General features: G+C 40.6%; 1 protein-coding gene across 2 annotated transcripts; it reads left to right on the top strand.

The window, feature by feature from the left end:
- The first annotated feature begins 87 nt into the window (after nt 1-87).
- LOC139950588 (neuralized-like protein 4) lies at nt 88-24,134 on the top strand. Of its 2 annotated transcripts, none has more exons than XM_071949342.1 (28): nt 88-279; nt 1,217-1,349; nt 2,073-2,282; nt 2,827-3,128; nt 3,559-3,670; nt 3,978-4,066; nt 5,009-5,273; nt 5,939-6,035; nt 6,922-7,070; nt 7,531-7,649; nt 8,367-8,529; nt 9,502-9,741; nt 10,105-10,183; nt 10,696-10,865; nt 11,370-11,495; nt 12,259-12,404; nt 13,100-13,315; nt 13,947-14,045; nt 14,503-14,634; nt 15,384-15,548; nt 16,128-16,286; nt 16,747-16,926; nt 17,506-17,578; nt 18,060-18,167; nt 18,687-18,831; nt 19,544-19,659; nt 20,274-20,427; nt 20,911-24,134. In XM_071949342.1, the coding sequence occupies exons 1-28, from the start codon at nt 103-105 to the stop codon at nt 21,113-21,115; spliced, it is 4,329 nt and encodes a 1,442-aa protein (XP_071805443.1). In that variant the 5' UTR covers nt 88-102; the 3' UTR covers nt 21,116-24,134. The 2 variants fall into 2 exon arrangements, with proteins under 2 accessions (XP_071805443.1, XP_071805442.1); XM_071949341.1 differs by having other exon boundaries at nt 90-279; nt 10,102-10,183.
- Nucleotides 24,135-25,750: the final 1,616 nt, after the last annotated feature.

The raw sequence follows: 25,750 nt of genomic DNA on the forward strand, positions 1-25,750 counted from the left end.
CTGGGGACAAACTTCCATATTCATGTTTTACAAACCTTACTTTTCATTGGTCCGACTGTACATATGCAAATCAATAAAGAAAATGGCGACTTGTCAGATAACATGGCGACAACAGTAAGGCGAAGATTTCACAGCCGACACGGAAATCTTGTTTTACTGACCAACAACAGCAGGACGGCAAGTAGAAATGAGCCGAGACAGGAATTCAATAATGGTCTTGTGATAAGTAAAACTGTTTTGAAAGATAACGAGATATTTGAAGTCAGTATCGATAAAAAGGTAGGCGAACGAGACGAGAGTGTTTTGTTTTGTTGGGTCTGGTTTTTGCATTGAGCCGTACGTAGAATTACATTGAATTTGTCTCCTCTGTCAGCTGATGCAGATGGTCAAAATTTGACAAGTAGTAAACCCAACTGTTCATTCAGAACAAAGTCAAACATTGGGCCAGGTACTTCACAATTTAGGAAGTCCTGACCTGAGTCTTGTTTGGTTTGCAGCAAGCACAACCACAGTCACAGAAAGAAATAGCTGGCAAACAATTTTGCTAAATTAAAAATATATATATATATTTTGTGTGTAATTTTTTGTAAGTAATTTGATTAGGCCCTAGGCCTAGGCTATTATTAATAATACTTGGCCTTTTTTTTGATAATTATATTTAATTATAAATCTCAAACTATACCAAATTCAAACAAGTGAAAACTAGCAGTATCATGGTAAAGATTAAAAGAAATAACTAACACATTTTAATTTGTTTTTGGGTACTGGCAGCGTACTCCTAGAACTATTTTGGTTTCGTCCGGCTATCGTCTCCCACATCCATTGGCCATCACTGGCTTTCGTTAAGAACCGAAGCCAGAATAGCATTTGCCATTAGTACTTTTCCTAAAATTACAAATAACTATGGAGGTTTTTCCCCTAATAATGTGCTACCGTCATCACGATGTGTGTAAGCCAAACAAACCTCACCCTCAACTCAACAGTAGGAGTAAGCACTGACCATACGCAGTGACGTTTTTGGGAGGACTTTATGACAAAGTCAGTTTGTTTACAATTTCTGAAGTCATTTTGATTGTCCTCTGTGTCTCTGATCCTTCCTCAATGGCCATGCTCTGATCACCCTCTGGTAATAAAAACTCTATTTATTTTAAACTAAGAAACATATCAATCAAGCAAATAATACATTTGTATTTATTATTTGTTAAAATAATTAAAGGTTGAAACATGGAGTGGATCAATTGAAGTCGGCGTTACATCACTGGATCCAGGAAATCTTGAGTTTCCAACCAGCGCCACTGGACTCAGTGAGGGAGCTTGGATCTTGTCTGGCTCTACGGTACTTCACAATGGTACAATGAGAAATTTAGAATTGAAAGGAACACGTTGCCTTGGATCGGTCGAGTTGGTCTTTGAAAAGCGTTTGTAACCGTTTTTTTATAAAATGCATATGGGTAGAAAGATGTTGTAAAAGTAGAATACAATGATCCACACAAACATGCCTCGAAATTGCGTGGTTTTCCTTTTACCTCGTCGACTAACACGTCGGCCATTTATGGGGGTCAAAATTTTGACTCCCATAAATGGCCGACCATGTTAGTTCGCACAGTAGAAGGAAAACCACGCAATTTCGAGGCAAACTTGTGTGGATCATTGTATTCTACTTTTAAAACATCTTTCCAACCATATGCATTTTATAAAAAACGGTTACAAACGTTTTTGTTTTGACCAACTCGTCCGATCCAAGGCAACGTGTTCCTTCAATCAAATTGTCTCTTATCTAGTAATTCTTGTAGATACTCCCTGTACTGTTTATCATTGCCTTGGTGCCCCTTGAAATGTTCCAATAAGAGAATTTCCTCACAGAGGTGCCCTAGCTAAACAGAAAATGCCTAGGTGCTCTTACCCTTTAAATAACGAAGAATCAGGCTTGGGAGTGTTGGACCTGAGAAGAGCCGTAGGCTTGTTCTCTGCATTTCTCTTTCTTCCATTCCCCTGCAGAGCACACTGTTTCAAATGTCGCGATTAAACCAACGGCTCTCAACAATTCATTCTTGTTTTTGTTTTATGTCCAGGTGAAGCTATTCTTGACGAGTATGCCTGTGATCTGGACTCGTGTTGCATCGGAGATCGCATCGGTATTCAAAGGACGCAGAACGGAGAGCTTCATATTTTCCACAATGGCGTCGACAAGGGCGTAGCTGCATCTGACCTGCCAGCCAGGGTGTATGCTGTGGTGGACCTGTACGGCAAATGCACACAAGTGACACTGATTCACACTGCAAGTATGTTTAGATTTTTTACGGTAGCAGCTTTTTTCCTCAGCGGTCTGCTGACCAAATGCTAGTTTAAAACACCTTGAGGACCAGATGGCTAGTTCAGTGTAAAAGCATCCCTATTTAGTATGAATTACGGACAAGTGCAAAATCTGGCAGACTATTGAAATGATGAGCTGATTGACCCTGCGGGCTAATCACTATAAAAGTTAAGGGTAAACTAAACTGTACTTTGATGATTTAAGTTCGGAGTTGGTGTGTGGTGACTTGTTATTGGTCTAGGGTTTGCCTGTCACCCATACGGTAGGGTCATAGATTGTCTTTTTTGTCAACGTAATGCTGATTGTATATAGGCAATATTATCAAGAAAGATACAATGCTCAAGGCATAATGAACAGGGGTATATTAATTGTGTGAGCGCTTTGATAAATCATTTAATAATAGTAATATTATTATGATAAATTGCACTTTGAACACCCAGCAGGGTGGTTAGAAGTCTTTATTACGCTTATTACTATTATTAAATGCTTACTTTGATGTAATTTTCTTCTAGATATGGTCCCCAACAACAACGAGGATTCGTCATCGAGCGAGGCAGAAAGCGATGATAACCATGGCAACAGAGAGGAGGATGAGGACACAGAGGTTGAAGAAGTTGAGGATGTAGTTGTTGCCGTTGACAACGCATCAGTGTCGTTGCCCTCCAACGATGCACTCCTGTTCCACAGGCGTCATGGTACACTCATCTCGATCATAAACAATGGAAGGACGGCGGAGCGAGGCAACGCTAGGGACGAGTTCAACAATGGCGTCGTCATGACAAATAGACTCTTGAGGAGTAATGAGTTATTCGAGGTGAGTAACGGCAATACTGGTCCAAAGTGAGCTTAGAGCCGTCTTGGTGTCTTTTTGACAACTTGTTTAAAATTTGTACACCCTGTTTTATCTGTCATTTTTGCTAATGTTTTGTAAGTGATTAATTTGGACACTAAGCTTTTAAATTTCCCGCAAATTTTGACACTATTTTTAGGCCTGGAATTTCATCTTGTAAAGGGCAAGTTCATTTTCATTTTGCAAAGGGCACTTTCATTGGAAAATCTCAAAGTCAATGGGAAACTTTTGAAGGAGCACCAAGGCCAAGAAGGGGCAACGGAGGCCATGTCCCTCGTAGCCTGTGTGAAATTCCAGGCCTGCGTCATTTACTAAATCCTGGCTTAAACCTTGCTTGGAGCGATATTTTTGCTCTTTTCAGCTCACTTTTTTTATATGATTGTTTGATTTCCAGATCAGAATAGACAAACTGATCGATAAGTGGTCGGGATCAATTGAAATCGGCGTCACGACTCATAACCCGGACACGTTAGACTTCCCGTCCACTATGACGAATCTCAGATCAGGTGGGTTCAGAAGATATTTGTAGGTATAAAAGTTCTAGAGCAGTTAGCGTTTTGAAGCTCTCTTAAAAGGTATGGTTCTTTTACCTGCATTACACAACACACTGGACCAACGCTTTTATGTCCCATCCGAAGGACAAAGCAATAATGGTTGAGTGTATCACTTTAAAACAAGTGTCAAGACTAGGACTCCAACCCGCACTCTGCTAATCAGAAGTACAAGAGCTTGGCTCCAGTGTGCTTGATCACGTGGCCACGACGCGCCACATCTTGGCGATTTTGCTTATGAATTGCGTTTTATTCCTTCCAGGTACTATAATGATGAGTGGTTGTGGCATTCTCACCAATGGTAAAGGCACCACCAGGGAGTATGGAGAATTTGACCTCGATGACCTTGCAGTAAGTCAGAAACTACATGCAGTGACTTTTTAAATAATACTTACTTAGCTGATTAGGGTGTCCCTTTTGCCTCCTTGGATAACCGTCCCCATTTCAGTTTGTTTGACGCTAGTTGCTCTGCTTCAGGAAGTTGCATTAAGACATCGTATTTGACTTGATCCTTCCAGCTAGTGGTGGGCGTCCTTGTTGGCGTGGTGTGATGAAGTCATTGTAATAGACGTGGTTGGGTAGTCTATACGCGTCTCTTAATACATAATTCTTACCCAAAATGAGGCTATGGGGGCACGTTCACCGTCACTTGCAGTGGCTGCGCCCATCGCCTCGTTTTGAGTTAACATTGTGACGTACCTCATGCATAAATATTAAGAGAGGCGTATAGGTTGGCATTCTGATGACATTGATATTGAGAGATGAGGCTCTTCGTGGTAGTATTGTAATAATGAGCAGGAGTTTAAAGGCAGTGGACACTATTGGTAATTGTCAAAGACTAGCCTTCACAGTTGGTGTATCTCAACATATGCGTAAAATAACTAACCTGTAAAAATTTGAGCTCAATCGGTCGTCGAACTTGCGAGATAATAATGAAAGAAAAAACACCCTTGTCACACGAAATTGTGTGCGTTTAGATGGTTGATTTCGAGACCTCAAGTTCTAAACTTGAGGTCTTGAAATCAAATTCGTGGAAAATTACTTCTTTCTCGAAAACTATGGCACTTCAGAGGGAGCTGTTTCTCACAATGTTTTATACCATCAACCTCTCCCCATTACTCGTTACCAAGGAAGGTTTTGTGCTATTAATTATTGTGGGTAATTACCAATAGTGTCCACTGCCTTTAATAATCCTTAGTTAAAAGATGCAATGAGTAGTAGTGATTTTAAGGCATATAACTTAGAATTATGGATTATGTTATGCAATTATCTTGCCTGTCTCCAATCTTCCAGGAAGGGGATCGTATCGGGGTCATGCGCAAAGCCAACGGTGATCTTCACTTCTTCATCAATGGGCGGGACCAGGGACGAGCTGCCTCCAACGCCCCGCATATTATATTCGGTGTCGTTGACCTTTACGGAATGGCTGTTAAGGTGACCATACTGGAGTGGATCCCGCCAGCTGCCCACGCCATGGCAAGCTTTATTGATCACAGAGTCCCTCGTCTCAGCTACCTCAGATCGTTAGCTCAACAGGAACTGCCAAATGTCTTTGAAGGTAAAGAGGACAGTTCTTCTATTGTGTGCATAAAATTTTCCCAATTTTAAAGAGGTGTTTAAGCAGGAAATAATGCATGGCACTTTTGTGCTAAGCAGAAATGAGCAGGATACCAGTCACAATTTGCACATGTGATGTGGTAGTTTGGCCGGTAACCTTAATCTGGTAAGCAAAAGTTTTATGTGCTTAGCAAGTTTTTGTGTTAAAGCAGCTATTACGAAATTGGGCCCTGGAAGTTGCCTCGAGTGTTAAAAAGTATCCACCGTAAGTCTGTCCAGAAGAAATTTGCAGATAAAGACGTCATCCGTGGAGTGGTTAAATTGCTTCAAACAGTTGGTCGGGTTGGCCTAGTGGTATCTTTTCTGGCCTTCAAGCCTCTTAGTACCCTCAATCAAATTACGCGTGGGCACTATGTGGATTGGGTTTTCAATCCCTACCTGACTGTGTGGGTTTTCCCTGGAATAATTTTGGTTTTTTTCTCCCACATCTAAAACTAAAACCTCCTTCCCTGTCATTCGTTCATTAGAACAGTGATTAAGTTGGCTTTTCTGAGAGTCCTTGGCTTCACAACCAGAATGAACAAAACAAAAGCCATCTTGCTTGATAATGGATTAAAGAGTAGGAGGGTTATCTATGTAAAGGTGTGGTGTCTATTTTGTTGACAGCTGGTGCGTGGGAATGGACAGATAAACCTCACTTCCATGATATGTGTGGTATCCATGCCCAGGTGATCAATAATGGACTGACAGCCCATCGACCAAAGTAAGTTCAGTTAATCTTGAGAAGAAAAATAGGGAGAATAACCAGTTCTTATACTCGGGCACATTGTGGACAGTTGGTCTTATAGGGTTACGAAACTCAAATGTCCACAGATTTTCATCAAACTTACTCTGTTTGAAGATAATGATGGTAGAAAACTTCCTTTTTAAATATTACTTGCTGAGGTGTCAAGTTTTTGAGAAATGAGTAAAACAATGTCAATAGGAGACAACAGCACGTACAAGGTATTTACCAGTACTGGTATTATGCAACTCTCCTGAAAACATCTCTCTGTGATTGTCCCTTTTTTTGCTCCTCATAAATTTAATGACTAATGAAGCTAGACTTCTACAGGTAAATTATATTACATTCATCTTCATTCACAGTGAGTAGGGATTTGTGTCATGTAAGCTTGGGCGATATCACGATATTATCGAATATCGCGATATTAATTTGGAAACGATTTCGATATCGGATGGATTTGGTTTTAATCGAAATATCGATATATCGCGATATCGGTTAAATATCGCGATGTATTTGCTAGCTGAGACATCTTGCACCCCATAGGTTTGGAGTAAAACCAGAAGAATAGGTCATTAGAACACCTCTCTTATGCTTTGACTGTCTCTTCTACAACTTTCACTTGGAGTTTGAAGACTGATAAATCCAGATGTCAAATTTAATTAATCGCGATTGAATCGAATATCGCGATATATTGTCGGCGAGATATCGTGAATAAAATAAATTGATATCGCCCAAGCTTTGTGTCATGGCCAAAAAACCTGATCTGCAAAAGGTATCAAACAGACTATATATCAAACTAACGCAGCTATTTTGTTTAGTATTAACAACAATCTGAAACTGGTGTCTGGTCTTCTGTATCCCCCAGTGCAATGGATGACTTCAACAATGCAGTGGTGCTGACAAACCGTCCCATACAGACAGACGAGATGTTTGAGATACGTATTGATAGAATAGTAGATAAGTGGGCTGGCTCTATTGAGATCGGACTCACAAAACATGCACCACAAGAACTAGGTTGGTTAAGTTTGAAAAAATGTCTTAACAAATTTTAGATGAACACCTACTTCCCAAAATCTGTTTTTCCTTTCTTTCTTTTTTATACACAACCCCTTTGCACCAGCTACGTTAAAAGCTGACAAAAAGTTTAATGAAGTCTTTAACCATTTGCTAAGCACAGAAAAGTATCGCTTAATAGAAACAAGTTTCCAGCCAAAATTACGTTCAGTTTGCATTGTTGTGGCTGGTGCCGCACTCTTTTTGTCGCTTAGCAAAGAACTTTTTCTGCTAAACAGCAATGAAATAGGGCCCTGGTGGTCCTGTTTCAGATCTTTGCAGATAGTTGTAGAAAAAGAAAAACCTGGAGGGAAAGTTTTTCTGAGGTCCCTCTCAAGACATTAATAGTGCATTACATTACAACTTATCAAGTTAATTTCCTTTGACATAACTGGTTTGCTTGGCTTTGGGTTTGATTCAGATTTTCCGTCCACAATGACCAACATCCGTAGTGGGACGTGGATGATGACTGGGAATGGTATCATGCATAACGGTAGTCCAATCATAGATGAGTATGGCCTCAACCTGGACAGACTCAGGGTAAGAGAAGCAAGCCTTGTGCGCGACCACAAGGGGGTGCTGTTTTGGGTGTGCTTTGGGTGTTACTGAAGTACTAAGGCCTAGATTAACAGAAGTGAGCGTTGTGCTCAATCACAAGGGAGCGTTGGTTGGGGCTAGCTTTGGGTGTTACAGAAGTACTAAGGCCTAGGTTAACAGAAGTGAGCGTTGTGCTGAATCACAAGGGGGCGTTGTGTGGGGTTAGCTTTGGGTGATACAGAAGTACTAAGGCCTAGGTTTGGGTTAGCTTTGGGGTGTAACACAAGACTATTTCTATGATGATTCTCATCAATGGCTAAGCATCTCAATGAGGCATAAGTGCATTGATTTGAGGTGAACCCCTTCTCAATAGCGATGAGTGTGTTCTTAGATAGTCTTTAATACAACACACAGGACCTACAGCTTTAAGTCCCATCTGAAGTATGAATCAATAATGGTTAGGTGTCTTGCTCAAGGACACAAATGTCAAGACCCACATTCTTCTGATCAGAGCTTAGACCTTAGGTTTGGCCCGAGCTTTGGTGCTCTTAGTCGCTCGGCCTCGACACGCCCAGCATAAAATAAGTGAGCCATGTCCTCAACTACAAGAGTGCGCTATTTTGGGACTAGCTTTGGGTGTAACTAAAGTAATTAGGCAGATGATGACAACGTATTCTTAATTTAGTTTGTTGCATAAATTGTTTTAAAAATTATATTCAGGAGAGGGATAGAATTGGCGTCATGAGGAAACGTAACGGTGACCTCCACTTCTACATTAACGGGGTGGATCAAGGCATAGCTGCAACCCATGTCCCATCAAATCTCTTTGCTGTGGTGGACCTTTATGGGCAGGCAACACAAGCAACTATTGTGCAGCCTGGTGGTAAGTGGGAATTCAGTAAACCATACCAGACTGGACTGGTTTAAACTGGATGAGCTGTGGTCCGTCTGGATCAAACCAGTTCTAACCAGACATGAAGCAGCTTTAACAAGACTGAAGTGGTGTGAAATGTGTTCACTATGCCTGACAAGACTGGACTGGTTTAAACAGGATGAACTGTGATCCAACTAGCTTAAACTGGTCCTAACTAGATACAAGGAAGCCTAGACAAGACTGGACTGGTTTGAACAGGATGAACTGTGATCCATCTTGACTATTAAAGGAACACGTTGCCTTGGATCGGTCGAGTTGGTCTTTGAAAGCCTTTGTAACCGTTTTTTATAAAATGCATATGGGTAGAAAGCTGTTGTAAAAGTAGAATACAATAATCCACACAAACATGCCTCGAAATTGCGTGGTTTTCCTTTTACCTCGTCGACTAAACACGTCGGCCATTTATGGGGGTCAAAATTTTGACTCCCATAAATGGCCGACCATGTTAGTTCGCACAGTAGAAGGAAAACCACGCAATTTCGAGGCAAACTTGTGTGGATCATTGTATTCTACTTTTAAAACATCTTTCCAACCATATGCATTTTATAAAAAACGGTTACAAACGCTTTTGTTTTGACCAACTCGTCCGATCCAAGGCAACGTGTTCCTTTAACCGGTTCAAACCAGATACATGTCAGCCTGGACAAGACTGGACTGGTTTAAACTAGATGAACTGCCGTCCATCTAGATCAATCTGGTAACCAGATTCAAAGCACAGTAGAGGCAAGTTTGAAATGTGTTTCATTTGAAACATCATTATTTGTAAAAATTTGGTTTGAGAAAAACATTCTTCAAACCATTTTTACACGGTGAAAAATCATGCCATGCAACTTTCATGAAGTACTTGGATACTTAATTTTATTTTCTTAATGTACCAACTTTGAAAGTGAAATCTCTACGTCTGAATGAATCTTCTTTCAGACTACCAAGTGGAATCTCCTGGCATACGCATCCCGACGGACGACGGCACCCTGCGCTTCTACCACCTACATGGCCGCAACGTCAAGATCAGTAATAACGGTGTGAGGGCCCTTCGGCCGAGCGCCACCGGGGAGTTCAACGACGCAATCATCATGAGTAACAGAGCACTGAGGGACGGAGAGAGATTCGAGATTGTTATCGAGAAGATGGTGGACAGATGGTCCGGCTCCATCGAAGCAGGTCAGTGTTAGATCATATCTGACTTTGGTTAGAACCCTCACTCTATCCGAGACACATTCAAGATGGTAGAGTGCTGGCATGTTAATCCGGAGGACACTGCTCTAGTATTGCAAGGGTCGTGGGTTCGAATCCCACCCGAGTAATATGCCTGTGATATTTTTTCACAGGAAACAAGAAAGTACTGAGTATACAGTGCTAACACACATCTGTGTTTGGGTAAAACCGAAACTAATATTCTTTATCCCCGATGCAAATTTAACATCTATTATGTTCTGGGTTAATTTTGACAAGACCCTTTAGCAGCAGCTGCGGCTGGTAACTCGGACATGTCCTGACTCACCATTATTTGACTTTCCTCAGTAGGAGTTACAACCATCTCACCTGAGGAGCTCGACTTCCCAAGTACAATGACTGACTTGGACCACGATACCTGGATGCTCAGGTAAGAACCGCTTAGCACAATCAAACTATGCTTACTAGAATAAGTACAATGACTGACCTGGATCATGATACCTGGATGCTAGGGTGAGAACACATGCTTACCGGAATAAGGTTACCAACCAAATGACTATGTCTCATGTACAATTTGTTACTGGTTTCCTGCTCATTTCTGCTTAGCAGTAATTTGTTAAGCATTATTTTCTGCTTTAAGAAGCTTAATGAATTTGGGCCCAGGGTCCATTTTCATAGAGCTGCTTAGCACAACAAGGAACGTACCTCTGCACAATTACGCGTCTACTATTTCCAAATTTGAGGGTCACTAACTTTGTGTACATTTTGACTCTCATAATGGCAGACAGAGTAGCTGCATGTACATGTAAGTACACTGTGCATTGTGCAATAGATTAATACAAAAGTTTATGGGAATTTGGATTCTCAGCAGTAGGACTGGAGGGGAACTTCTGAGGGGAGGTTGTATGAGACTAAACTGCCATGACCCCCCTATTTTTGCAGTGGAGCGGGCGTAATGAAAGATGGTCTAATGTTGAACAATTCCTACGGGTTGGACCTGGACACTCTACACGAGGGGAGCAGAATCGGTATTGTCCGTCTGGACGATAACACACTTCACTTCTTTCTGAATGGACAGGACATGGGAATCGCATGTACAGATGTACCATCCGGTAAGCTAGAGGAAAGCCGACATTTAGAAAAAAAAATCTGAGAATAGATCATTGCTATCCAATTTGAGTTTGCCGGAATTGTCCCGATGCTTTGTTTTGTTAGGGCAATGGCACTCTCCTTGGTAAAGGGCAGGTTTTTAAAGAAAGAGGAAATTGAAAATATCTAATGGAATATTTTAAAGGAAACCAAGGCAATGACACGGGTAAAGGTGGCTGAGCATGCTTGTTTATGTGGGTTTTGATTTATTTGTTTTTCTTTATGAATTATGTTTTTATCAATTATTGTGTAATCGTCATTTTCAACTTAAATATATTTATAAATAGTTTTATCTGTTATTTTTTTAATGATACCTGTAGGTATCGGTTATCCGCTGTTGAAAATCGAATAAATAAATAAAATTTAATAATAATAATAATAAACAAAGGAGGTGATTTTTATTTAACTTCCTTAGCAAAGCTGATCCTTAAATCTTTGTTTGATTTTGTCGTCATTTTGTTTCATAGATGTGTACGCAGTGATTGACTTGTATGGTCAATGTGCCCAAGTATCGTTGGTCCCTCCGACTGAGCTTGATAACCATTTACAGCATATGAACTCCAGGACAGATTCGCATGGCTCTGTCATAGCAGGTGAGTCAAGGAGTGGTAGAATCTGCTTAGGAAAAAATAACTGGTCAATCTGGTTTGCCATGTGTGTTGAAAACATATTCATAAATACCCCAGACAGTTTCGCTATTCCTATAGTAATAACCGTATTTATAACGCGCCTTTTGCCAAAGGATACAAAGCGCCAGATATTATAACTGGAAGTAGTGGGGCGAATTTTTGAGATATAAGACCTAATCCTTAAGCACCATGTAATGGTTTACAAGGTGCTGCGGCGCAATATGCTGCCAATATAGCCAGGAACACCGGGGCGAACCCCTTCTCATTTGGTAAGTGCACTGGGTTCTTTTACATGCGTTTACACAACACATGGGACCAACGGCTCTACGTCCCATCCGATGGAGGAAGCAATGGTTATGTGTCTTGCTTAAGGACACAAGTGTCACAGCTGGGGATGCGAACCCACACTCTGCTGATCAGAAACACCAGAGTTTGAATTCGGTGCTCTTAACCGCTCAGCCACGACACTTTCTATAGGTGGAGAGCAAGTCACGTGAGGGTGTTTACACAGGTGATATACCCATGGCTAGAAGTGTTTAAACATAGGCTTGGTGTACATAACCCTGTGATCTGACCGACCCCCCCCCCCTCTTGGATGTCCGTCCAGTCTATGATATCAAGGATTTCGGAATTGCAATTGGGAGAAAACAGCGCATAAATCAAATGTGCCATGACACCAGCGCTGGCTTGAAAGGGTTTTTAAAGCCTTACCTATTGATGTTTTCAGTGCCAGGTCTTCTCCATAAGTTCCATACAGTATGTGGATCCAACATACATCTCTCTGAAGACCTTGCCGTCGCTAGCCGGGTGAGAACCTTCGATCATGCTGTCACCTTCAGCAGTAAACCACTACGATCTGAAGAACTCTTTGAGGTAAAGTCATATATGATAATGTAATATCTGCACAAGTTTGATGCTTAAAGGCACTGGACACTATTGATAATTACTCAAAATAATTATTATCATAAAACCTTTCTTGGTGACGAGTAATGGGGAGAGGTTGATAGTATAAAACATTGTGAGAAACGGCTCCCTCTGAAGTGACATAGTTTTTGAGAAAGAAGTGTTTTTCTTCGAATTTGATTTCGAGACCTCAAACGAGGTCTTCTCGTTACTGGTATTCAGCTGTTGTTTGCTTATCCTGAAAATCACGTGGAAATTTGGTTGGTAATCCTGTTTTTATCAAGGAAGAAATTTCATGCTAAGCAAATTTTTGTGCTTAGCAGCTCTATGAAATAGGGCCCAGGCCAGTTTCACAAAGAGCTACGATTGATCTGAACTGCAATAGTAAAGTGTGATGTCACAATACAAATCACTGTGGCGATACGGACAACTCTCCTTACGATGAATCTTAATTCTCTGTGAAATCGAACCCTGGGCAACCGAGACCGTGTTCCCTGTGACCTTGTGTAGTTGCAGGCCTCAATATATTTGTCACAATGTTTTTGTTGCACATTACGTTTGGACAGTACAGCTCAACTTCTCTGGTTTATAAAACAGAGAAATAGTTTTAAACAAAGAGTAAGTTTGAATGATTGACTTAATATTTCTGTATATATTGACCTCAGGTCAAAGTTGAAAAGGTTGCCAGTCAATGGTCAGGTACCCTTCACATAGGGTTAACGACCCTCAACCCTGACGACATCTCCGAGGGTCAGATGTCATTGCCGGTCACTGCAAACTCCTTGAGGTCAAAGGACACGTGGATTGTCCAGGGGTCACAGGTCAAACACAACGGGCAGATCGTTAAGGACAACTATTCGTCGGCACTGGAGAGATTAGAGGTGAGGTTAACCGCTTTCTAGTTGAATAGATTGAGTGCAGAATCGAAGTGTTAATCGTGTTGGTGAAGGGGTGGGATCGATGTTACAACCTCTTTCCCAATCGTAGGTCTGTAGCCAGTCAATCAGTCAATGTGTCCGACCAGGGTGTCATGGCCGAGTGGTTAGAGCATCAAATTTAAGTTCTGGCGGTTTTGTCATTGGGTTGGGGGTTCGAATCCCGGCCATGACACTCAAGCAAGACACTTCACCTACTTGGTCCTCTTCTCCCAGAGGTATAAATGGTTACCCGCAAGGATAGGGTTTTGTTGTATTATCCCAAAGCCTCGGGTACGCCATGTGACCCTTAATAGCAAAACAACCTTACTTGAAAATGTTGGTTTCCAATATAAGATCATTTCTGGGTAAATTGAGTTTTTTTTTTACATCTCAAAAGCATATTATGTATTGACGTGTCCTTTATCTGCCTCTTTTTACACTTCATCCCCTTTTTAAGGCAAAATGGCTTATCTCTGTATTGGCTTTTCTCAAAATGTAATTTATTTTAGTTGAGGCTGTTTTGCCATTGAATGGCCCGACTTGCGGCATGAGCTTGTTGACAATAATCATAAATGGTTTGTCTTCTCATTATCAGGTTGGAGACACTGTAGGAGTGAAGCGATATCCAGACGGCTCAATGCATGTCTTTCTAAATGGAGAGAATCTGGGTGTGGCTGCGCTTGATATACCAAAGGTACAGTACAGTGTCTTCCTTATCATTTTCATTTCATTTTGTAACTAAAATGCCTAACTTTTTTATGTAAAAAAAATTTTTTTTAAGGATTTTTCATCAAGTAAACTGTATCTTGCTGATATGTGTTACATTGGTGCATCCCAAATTTAATGGCATTTTCTTGAGTGATAATGCCCCTCTCGTTTGGAATTCTCGTGGCAATCTGTGGTACCAGTGCGAGCTGGAAAAACCCATGCACCCAATGCTTGGCAGATTTCATGGGAAAGGCTAATCACAAAGTCTACTATATTAAGAAAGCTTGTTTTGTCTTTGTTTTCGGACGATACACGCTATTGTAAACGTTTACGGCATAGTAGAAGCTGTTTTTCGAAGCAGATTTCATAGAAAAAAGCTAATCCTAAAGTAGCATCCGATATTGTTCTACTATTTATGAAGTTTGTGTTGTGTTTGTTTTCAGACGATACACGCTATTGTGGACATTTACGGCATAGTAGAAGCTGTGGGGATAACCAGCTCCGCAGTCATGTCATTGGAGAGCATTAAACCACCGTCCATTTCATCAAGCAGTGAAGAAGAATCAGACAAAGAGGTCAGTTTTGCTTTTTTTTTTTTTTTTTCTCGCTGAAAGGCAATGGACACTTTTGGAAATTATGGTGGTGAGTAATGGGGTGAGATTGATAGTATAAAACATTGTGAGAAACGGCTCCCTCTGAAGTGTTGTAGTTTTCGAGAAAATTTTCCATGAATTTGATTTTGAGACCTCAGATTTAGAATTTGAGGTCTCAAAATCAAGTATCTGAAAGCACACAACATCGTGTGACAAGGGTTGATTTTTCTTTCATTATTGTCTCGCAACTTCGATGACCGATTGAGCTCAAACTTTCACAGGTTTGTTATTTTATGCATATGTTGAGATACACCAAGTGAGAAGACTGGTCTTTGACAATTACCAATAGTGTCCAGTGTCTTTAAGGGGTTTGGGTACTTTTCCTACGACACAAAACACAAATGTCCACAGATTTAAACTAAACTTACACAAGATAATGATGGTAGAAAGTTTTCCTCAAAATAAAACTTGCTGTATTACTTGCTTGAGCGTGTACAATGGATTTACGCGACTCTCCTAAAAAACATTTTTCTGTGTTTTTCTCAAAAACTTGACGAATAATGAAGCTGAAAACTTCTACTTTAACTATTTTTTGAGAATCAGTGTTTTTTGCATTCTCTTGCAAAATACAACGTTTTCACAATAGTGAGCTTCTATGTTTTGCCCTGACGATACCAACGTATAATCACCAAACTTTTGACTCTGTTGCATCCTGTTTTCTTGATGTACAGGGAGAATCCACGTGTTCCATTCCCGTTCATCCGATCCACTTCCATAATAACCACGGGAAGAACATCGGTCTGTGCAATGAGAACATGACGGCCAGTCGAACAGCGAGCTACAATCAGGCGGTCGTCATCAGCGACTGCCCCTTACCAAGAAGGCAGCTGTTTGAGGTAAGACAAACTTACAGGGATGTGATTTCTCCGTTTTTAATTGGAAATCTTTTTGTTTTATTCTTCCCCCCCCCCCCCAAAAAAAAAAAAAAATAATTAAAAAATAGTGAAAATTATAATGTTTTCTAACTTCCGCCCAGAGAGTAGTTAAAAAGCTGGACAGTTCTTTTTCAAATTGAAAAGTCTCCCGAATTCCGAAAATCTACTCTTCGGTAGTAAAATATAAAGCAATACAGTTCTCTAAAGATCAAAATCCACTCGGCAAGTAGAAACACACATGGTGTTAACGCAATCCAAATATATATTGATACCTCACTACCTCACTATGCAGTGCCCCAAGTACGATACGTACAAACATGTCTTTCATATTGTATGCTTTATAAGAAAGAGCAATGACATCACATTAATTACATAATTCATTATTCTATATTTCCTCACTGGTTTCAGTGGAATTAGAGAGTGAATATCTTACAAAATGTGTTAATTAATCAGGCGCTCAATGGCTTTGCCCCTGGCTACATTTCTTGCACCGTTCATTCACTTTTCTTGTATGTAACTAGTTGTCCCTGTGCTCTTTAGGTGAAGCTTGAGAAGGTTACAGACGAGTGGACGTCCTCTGTTAAGATCGGCGTGACCAGTCATTCCCCAGATAGGTTGGGCTTTCCAGCATCGGCGTCAAATATCAAACGAGGGACGTGGATCGTTCAAGGGGATGCAGTGTTCCAAAATGGCCACAAGGTACATGCTCATCAAAGTGTTAAAGGCAGTGGACACTATTGGTAATTACTCAAAATAATTATTGGCATAAAACCTTACTTGGTAAAGAGTAATGGGGTGAGGTTTTATAGTATCAACCCCTCCCCATTACTCGTTACCAAGTGAGGTTTTATGCTGATAATTATTTTGAGTAGTTACCAATAGTGTCCATTCCCTTTAATGTAAATCTATGGACATTGTGTGTTGGGTCATGCAAAAAGTGCCCAAACCCTTAATCTGTTTCCCTGTAGGTGGGAACGTTCAACGGACCCAACCTAGACCAAGTAAAGGAAGGAGATACTGTAGGTATCATGGTGGATGGCCAGAGTAATCTACATCTCTATGTATATGGTAGAGACTGTGGCATCATCGCTGATCATATACCTAACCACTGCTATGCGCTAAACCTGACCCCCTTAATCTGTTTCCCTGTAAACTGTAGGTGAGAACGTTCAACGGACCCAACCTAGACCAACTAAAGGAAGGAGATACTGTAGGTATCATGGTGGATGGCCAGAGTAATCTACATCTCTATGTATATGGTAGAGACTGTGGCATCATCGCTGATCATATACCCAACCCCTGCTATGCGCTGGTGGACCTCTACGGGCAGTGTGTTGAGGTAAGTCACACCAAGAACACAGGGATGTGATTTCTCCGTTTTTTAAATCGGACAAAAAATGAATTAAAAAAAAAAAGTTTAATTTCTTTTTTACTTGGTTCAAACTCATAAGAACACATATAAAAATAAAAAAATAAAAAAAAAATTGTTTTTAAATTTGAGATCAATTGCATAAGAACATGGTAAAACTAAATGGAACACCCCCCCCCAGTAGGGCTTTTAAACCAAAGATAAAGGAATGTAAACAGGCTTCCTGCTTGCAAGCTTGTACACTTTGCACTCATGGTTCAGGTTATTGTTCAACAGCCTATCATATCCCTGAGAACCAGCCTTGAACTTTGCTCTTGAAGGGGGCGCAGCAATTTCCCTCTGGTAAGTGGCGTGTCATGGCCGAGCCGGTTAGGGCACTGGACTCGAGCTCTGGTGTTTCTGATCACCAGAGTGTGGGTTCGAGTCCCAGTCGTGACACCTGTGGGATCTTAATGGAATAGAACCTATACATTTTAACTAACCATTTAGAATAGATCTAACCATTCAGCTTCTAGATTTGGTGTAATTCAGAACTATCTGTTGATGCAGGTTTCCATAGTAACGGAAGAACTTGGGGCAGCTGGTGTGCCAGAAGAGAAAGAGAAGGCATCCTTTGAAAATGGTAAGATCTTCCAGACCCTGAAGTTTTATCTTAGAGAGGGCAAGGCCATCTTCATTTTTTTTTTTAACGGACACTTGCAATTGGAAATTTCGTAAAGGCACTGGACACCTTTGGTAAATGTCAAAGAACAGTATGCTGACTTGGTGTATCTCAAGCTGTGCAACATATTGAACTTGATTGGACTTCAAAGTTCTTAGAAAATAATGGAAGAAAAAAACACCCTTGTCGCACAAGTTGTGTGATTTCAGATGCTTGAATTCGAGACCTCAGCTGAGGTCTCGAAATCGATTGCAATATTTTAGTGAGAAATCACTTCTTTCTCAAAAACTACGTTACTTCAGAAGGAGCCGTTTCTCACAATGTTTTATACTATCAACAGCTCCCCATTGCTCGTAACCAAGTGAGTTTTGAACAGACTGATGCTTTGGAGTGGGTAATAAATTCTCAACGAATTGAGTTGTATGATTATCTTTGTGAATAGGTTTGAAGGAGAACACTCCTCGGTCACTGTTCCCCATTGGAGGAAACGGACGGGTGTGTGAATACAAGAATCTCTGTATCCGTTTCAAAGCCACTCTAGGCTTACCCGGTGAGTGAATTAATATCAGATGTAATCTTAACAGCAATGATGTAAGCTGACTTAAACCTCTTGTGGATAGGGATTGAATGCCCCATCTCTAATCTGTGCATTTTGGTCCAATTTAGTCAAGTTTACCCTTGGCCCTATGTCATAGAGCTGCTTAGGCACAAAGTGTTGCTGAACAAATTTATGCTTAGCAGATATGAGCAGGAAACCAGCTTAACAGTTATCTACCTACCTTTCACCTCCTGTGGACCTCATTTTGAATTCTCGGTCAGAGCCTAGCATGGAGATTGGTTTTTAAGTTTTCAGTATTCGACGATTTCCCATCCTACCTGATCTGAAACTCTGATTTCTTAATCACTTTCTCTTACTGTAATTTGGGCTGGTAATTTATTTCTGCTAAGCAATACTATTTGGTACTCAGCAAGTTTTTGTGCTGACAGGCTTTATGAAGTTTTGCCCTTTTGTAGTGTGTGTTAAACTTAAGTTTTGATCAATGTTCTTTTTTAACACCTTTTTGTACAGATGCGTACTTTGAAACCAATCCAAAGTTCAACAAGTGCTACTGTGATCCTTGTCGGAAGTACCAGGGCACCAGTGAGTATGGGGACCAGGGAGATCCACTGCAGCGGTACACCCGCCCGTTTGGATGGTGCAAATTTGCAATCAAGTAAGATGTGTTTTATGCTTATGTTCATTGTTCATAGTTAAATTTTATATAGAAAAACTCATGTTCAAGATAATTTGAAATGTGCAGGGATGTGATTTCTCCATTTGTTGCCACCCCCCCCCCCAATTTATTATATTTTATTTTTTTTTAATTTTTGACTTTAGATCAAATACCTAAGAACATGGAGATAAAGCCACACAGAATGCCCCAGATTGCAAATTAGGGCTTTTAAAACCAAAGATAAATGTATGTCAGCAGGCTTGATGGTTACTAGCTTTCGCGCTCTCTCAAGCTTTCATGCTTTGTATTAATAATACAGCATTTTTAAAGCGCACTTAATCTGTAAAACATTCAAAGGCCTGGTCAAAGAACAAGAAGAAAATTTCACTCTATATCTGCATAGGCTAATCTAAAGAGATGGGTTTTAAGAGAGTGTTGGAATCGTGAGATGTCATGTGTGTCCTTGAGATGTTGAGGCAGAGTGTTCCAGAGGCGTGGTGAGGATGTTACTGAATGCCCTGTCCCCATAGCTGGATAAACGGATCAGAGGAACATGCTGCCCGATGACCTCAGACCCGGCCTGACACTACGGGGCTGAAGCATGCTCTGTATGTAGGTAGGGGATAGTCCATGGAGAGCCTTGAATGAGTCTTGAGCTCACATTTCAAACTAGCCTATCACATCCCTGAATACATTTTCACTTTTGTTTCAGACTACACTGTAGAGCGGAGACTTTGAATGTGTTTGATATGTGGCATATGGCATACCATGGAACGGTGCTTGGAGCCGTCAGAAAAATTCTCGACAGTGGAATGCTACTTCTACCTGGTAAGATAATTAAAGTTGTTTTAATTCCTTGATGCACGGATACATTTTTATAAAAGCAAAAAAAGAAAACGTGTTCAACCGTGTTTTTCTCAAAATTTTTCAATAGCACCCCCAGTTGAGCTTCACACCAACTGAAAGCTCAACAATTACTCTAAACAACCGGATGAGGGCGTTTTATATGGGAGTTTTTAAGTTATGACTGGTTATGAAAGTCCAATTTGACGTGTTTTTGTTGGTCACTAATGACCGCCTTGTGCACGAAAGCGTTTATGTAGCGCATTTAACAATAATCATATCAATGCGATTTTCATAAGTACCCTGGTCATTGGTCAGTAACATCTTTCTCAGCTCCCTGGGGAGTAGACATCCCCAGGTTACTGTGGTGCTCCAAAGGCTTTTTCATACACAATATCAACCTCTACCCTCACAGGTACCACATCATTTTGGCTGGTAACCCTTCATGTTAAGCAAGATGTGTCTATGCTGAGTAGATATCTTTATAATCGACTCAATTAGCATAAGTGCGAGTTTTAGGACGAAGTAATATTCAAATAGTTTTTGTGGTTATTTGTGTCTTTGTTTTACTGAGTTTTTTTTTCTTCTTTCCAATTTAGGTGATATTACGCTCGGTGGAGGGTCACCGACGGAACAATCCAACCATTTGAACGAAGACGACACCCACAAACCCAAAGACTTTGACACCAAACAGATCTTTGTTTCTCCATCCATGAAATACGCTGGCTGTAACGTCTACTCAAGACAACAACAGTAAGACGGATAATTCCTTTGTTTGTAAGGTTTAGGAATGGATTGTAGTTTTGGTCGCTCTCAAAACAGTTTGGCTAGGCGCTCTTTGTTTTCATTTAACATCTTTTTCTCCGATGGGATTTAAGCCAGTTGCTAATAAACTGGTCGACCTATGAAAGAGTGATGGATTGGCGATCAACTATTAAGTGTCGTGGCCGAGCGGTTAAGAGCACCTAATTCAAACTCTGGTGTTTCTGATCACCAGAGTGTGAATGGGAATAAAAGAGTAGTGACTCGTTCTTAAACTGCTGTTTAAAACCGTGCAGGGTCGTTGCCTTGCGATATTACAACATTTCAAAAGAGGAAATCAGCTGGTCTGAGGAAAAGTTGCACGCCTATATATAGGGTTAAAACAATCAAACGGTTCCCAAAAAACATGGTTATACTTTGCCTCAAAATTAATTCCAGATAATTTCTAAGACAATGTTTTTCACCCATCCTCAGGTTCACTGACCCGAAGACGAAGCGTGTGTGTACGGTCAGCGTGGCCTTCCAGGTGCGAGCTCGGCCCAACAGTTACACCATGGGCCCCCAGACGATAGGGGTCAACCACAGCATCGACCCCTACATCGAAAACAGCAAAATAGAATGGTTTACAAAGGAAAGATCGGCCATCGTGCCGTGTGCATTGCTTATTAGAGTAGAATAACACATAGCCGTATTATTATGGTGCTATTTATTTGTTCATATATATGTATATATATATATTGTACATTTGCTCTTTTTGTTTTTTTTTAAATTGGGCTTGTTTTCTGCTTTAGGGTACTAGAGAATGGAATGAGGTTATGGCAATATGTTTGGAAAGTAAATAATGATCATGTGCGTCAGAGTCAACAAAAATACCTAGATTTTCTATTTCTCGTCCAGAATGTCAACTAATTTTCAAGCAAAATTCATCTCTCTGGACACTGGACACTATTGGTGATTGTCAAAGACCAGTCTTCTCAGTTGGTGTATCTAAACATATGCATAAAATAACAAACCTGTGAAAATTAGAGCTCAATCGGTCGTCGAAGTTGCGAGATATTAATTAAATTAAAAACACCATAGTCACATGAAGTTGTGTGCTTTCAGATGCTTGATTTCGAGACCTCAAATTCTAAACTTGAGGTCTCGAAATCAAATTCGTGGAAAATTACTTCTTTCTCGAAAAGTACGTCACTTCAGAGGGAGCCATTTCTCACAATGTTTTATACTATCAACCTCTCTCTATTACTCGTTACCAAGTGAGGTTTTATGCCAATAATTATTTTGAGAATTTACCAATAGTGTCCACTGCCTTTAAAGTAAAGGTTGAGAAAATAGAATTAGCTGTTGCAAACAACTTACCAACCAAAGGACTGAGGTTATTTTTGCATTTAATGTCAGGCCATTAACTTAAGTAAAGGTTAACGTACTATCATTTTGAAGTCCAGTTGAACCACTTGGACAGTGGGAGACTTCTGGGACTCTAGGTGGCAGCAGACTATACCATTCAAACCATTGCTCTCGGTGATGTGCGCATTCTCTGAACTACAATGTTAACTTACTAGGGCCTAATTTTATGGCTCTGCTTATGGTAAGCAAAGAATCGCTGCTTACAGAAGCAGAGAATTCCATGCTTGCTTCAAGCAGATTTCTCGGGTTATCAGGGAATTTGTGCGTCTGCGTAATCCACGCTGCTAGTCATTCTTCCCTTACACTGCTAGTTCGTAAATTGGGCGCTTGCACAGTTAGCGGAGAATGGTGATCATTAGCGCAGAGTTCGATGGTATGCAGAGACGAAAAATTTGGTCTTGGTATTAAGTCTGCTGCCACCTAGTGTTCTAAAGTCTCCCAGTTTCTTTACAGGCATTAAAGGAAGTGTAATATGTAAATAATTGGTGTAGAATTTTATTACAAAAATAATCTATTCCCCTCCATTGACCAAAGTATGGGAGTGCAGCTATAGTTATTCAATAGTGAGCTAAGCAGTGAATACTCTGAGGAATTTTAGGGCAAACTAAGCGCATTTTCAGTACAAAATTTGCTTAGCACAGAAAATCCATGCTTAGCAGATACAGGCTTCAAGCCAACTAGATACTCAGAGGTAACTTGGGCACATAAAGAAGTTCTTACATTGCAGAGCCGAGTTTCATGAAGCCATATAAGCACATAAACTTGCTAAGCACAGAGAAACCCTGCTTAGCAGAAACAGGCTTCAAGCCAACTAGATACTCGGAGGTTACTTGGGGCACGTAAAGAAGTGTTTACATTGCCCAGAGCCGAGTTTCATGAAGCCATATAGCACATAAACTTGCTAAGCACAGAGAAACCCTGCTTAGCAGAAACAGGTTACCAGCTAACATTTCATGAAGTTAACACTGTTGTAACTGGTGCCACACTAATGTTTTGCTAAGCCTAGAAAAATTATGCTTGGCAGAAACAAGTTAACAGCTAACATTTATAAAGTTATTGTTGTAACTGGTGCCACACTAATATTTTGCTAAGCAAAGATATTTGCTGAGCAGTATTTTCTGCTATAAAACATTTCATGGAATTGGGGCCTTTGCTTGGTTTTTGCAAAGCGCTAAGATTGTTCTCAAGTGCGAATCAATCATAACTGCTAAGCAAAGTGTAATATCACTATACAAATCACTATGGTGGTGATATATACATATATATACATAAAATAACAAACCTGTGAAAATTTGAGCTCAATTGGTCGTCAAAGTTGGGAGATAATAATGAAAGAAACAACACCCTTGTCACACGAAGTTGTGCGCTTTCAGATGCTTGATTTCGAGACCTCATATTCTAAATCTGAGGTCCTGAAATCAAATTTGATGAAAATTACTTCTTTCTCGAAAACTACGTCACTTCAGAGGGAGCCGTTTCTCTCAATGTTTTATACTACCAACCTCTCCCCATTACTCATAATCAAGAAAGGTTTTATGCTAAGAATTATTTTGAGTAATTACCATTAGTGTCCACTGCCTTTAAGTCTAGGATGCAGTTCCACAGAGCTGTTAAGGCACAAAAAGTAGCTAAGCACAGAATATTTTGTGCTTCCCAAAATAAAAGATAAGCAGTGAAAGTACTTTGTCACATTTGACTGGCTTCCTGTTTTCGTTTTATTCAGAATTAAAGGCACTGTACACGTTCGGTAGTTGTCAAAGACCAGTCTTCTCACTTGGTGTATCCCAACATGAGCGTAAAATAACAAGCCTGTGAAAATGTGGGCTCAATTGGTCATCTAAGTTGCGCAAAAATGATGAAAGAAAAAACACCCTTGGACAAATTTGTGCGCTTTCAGATAGGAATAAAAGACTTCTAGCTAGAAGTCTTTAACTATTTCTCAAAAACTACGTTACTTCAGAGGGAGTCGTTTCACACAATGTTTTATACTATCAACAGCTCTCCAATGCTCGTTGTCAAGTCAGTTTTTTTTTAGTAATTACCGAACGTGTACCTTCCCTTTAAGCTACTCTTTTTGCTCAAGCAGCTGAGAGCAATTGGGCCTTGCAAGGTAAAGCTAAAGATTTAAAAATGGGATTTCCAAAATGCTGTAACTAGTAATAAAAGGCAGCAACGTTTGCTTACCTACACCACTTTTATATTATGTTAAGATATATGGTGTAAAAGTGCATTCAAAACAGCATGTTTGAAATAAACCCAGGTACTATGCTTAGCACCTATCCACTAGTAATTGTGACTCCAATTACATGGTCATTTATATGAAGTACCAAGCCACTGTCCCTGGGAGATGTCCCCCATAATTGGAAATCAACATGGGGCCAAGGGAGGTCGATTCGAATGAGGGCGCTGTCAGAAGTGGTTTGAACACAGTTCCCCCTTTGGGGGCGGGCGGGGGAGGGGGGCGCAGAAACTCCAGCCACACCTGCGACTTGGATTTTGTATGGAGGGACCTTGCATCCTGACAATCTGACGTCACACTTCGAGGCTAGTAAAGAGAGCTATAAATGCCAGACAGCTGCTGTTGACAATTTATTTTTGTCATCCTCAAAATGTTTTCCTGATTTTTGTTTAGTTCCTTGAATCAATAGACTCGAACGCATTCCCCCCTTTGATAAGCACTACGACGGTGGGAATTTTGTACTTTAATAAATGGCCCGCCGTTGAGCTCACATACATTATCACCACGCATTGTTTCACCATGGCCTGCAGCACGGTTCTGGAGATTCGCAATCAAATCCGACGTACATGTACATAATGTGTATACATAAACAAGTACCTGTCATTATCCGTGCGGTAAAAGGACAGGGGGCCAGTCTACCCTGCTACTTTTACAGTAGTCTGGTTCCCAGACCTAACAATCTCCGACTAGGCTCTGTCGATTAACAAGAGACGTCAAGGAATCTTTGGTCAGGGACTCCGACTACTTTTAAAGCTCAATTAGCGCCTATCTTATCACTGTGTGGCGCCCTGCTCATCCAGCCGTGCACTGATCTGAGCAGTAAAAAATATCATGTCGTCCTAAACACCGACAACGGACCATCAAAAATTCAACAATAATTTTGGGGTTTACCTTTATCGTTGAGGAAGAAGCCTTTATGAAGACGAACAAATTCTGGTATGTCTGTTGGATGTTTGTTTTCATTGGACTTGCTAAAGCTGTACGACTCATCATCGCGAATCACGCAGTAAGGAGGGCTTCACTGTTTGAATCTGCCGCCGTCATAAAGCGCTGGTAGGCGGGGGAGTCATCCTGTGCTAGCCGTCATGGTCACGGTGACCGCGAGTGACTTTGGACGTCTGGTCATCTTACTACTCGTCACTGTTGCTTTATACAAGGACAAAGTATCGGTTACCAAGACCAATTTCTCTGATGGCTACCTCATGCATTGTTAACACCTGGTTGTTGACAGCGAGTGTCTAGTGTCGTCTTCGTGCACGGAATCGGAACTCAACATTGCTCTACTGTGGGTGCATACTCCGGTTAAACAGCTCATGGATCAGGACCAAATGACAAAATGCCTACGGATGAACTGGAACCTTTCAGGACATTTGCTGGTTTTCCCAGGTAAGACAAAATTAAAAGCATGTTTGGGACAAGGTATCCTACCACCACTTGTTCATTTTGTTATAAAATAAAAACAGCATCTCTTAAATGAAATATTTCTTTTTGTAAAAGTGTGAAAAGGTGGTGCTGGCAGGGTACGGAAAGTTTGTCCATGTTTGCACCATTGAGTAGGCCTATATAAATTATTATAGACCTATTTATGAGTAGACCCTAACTACTCTTTATAATGCCCGACTATCTATTTCCGACAATGAACAAAATGCCGAAGTTCAAAGCTCTGCA

Source organism: Asterias amurensis, chromosome 18 (assembly GCF_032118995.1).
Source record: "Asterias amurensis chromosome 18, ASM3211899v1".
NCBI classification, from domain to species: Eukaryota; Metazoa; Echinodermata; class Asteroidea; order Forcipulatida; family Asteriidae; genus Asterias; species Asterias amurensis.

Excerpts from the sequence above, each read along its gene's own strand:
- LOC139950588 (XM_071949341.1), top strand. The coding sequence starts at position 103 with ATGGCGACAACAGTAAGGCGAAGATTTCACAGCCGACACGGAAATCTT. Across the intron at positions 12,405-13,099 it reads GATCTGAAGAACTCTTTGAG|GTCAAAGTTGAAAAGGTTGC; the intron begins GTAAAGTCATAT and ends TATTGACCTCAG. Across the intron at positions 13,316-13,946 it reads CGGCACTGGAGAGATTAGAG|GTTGGAGACACTGTAGGAGT; the intron begins GTGAGGTTAACC and ends TCTCATTATCAG.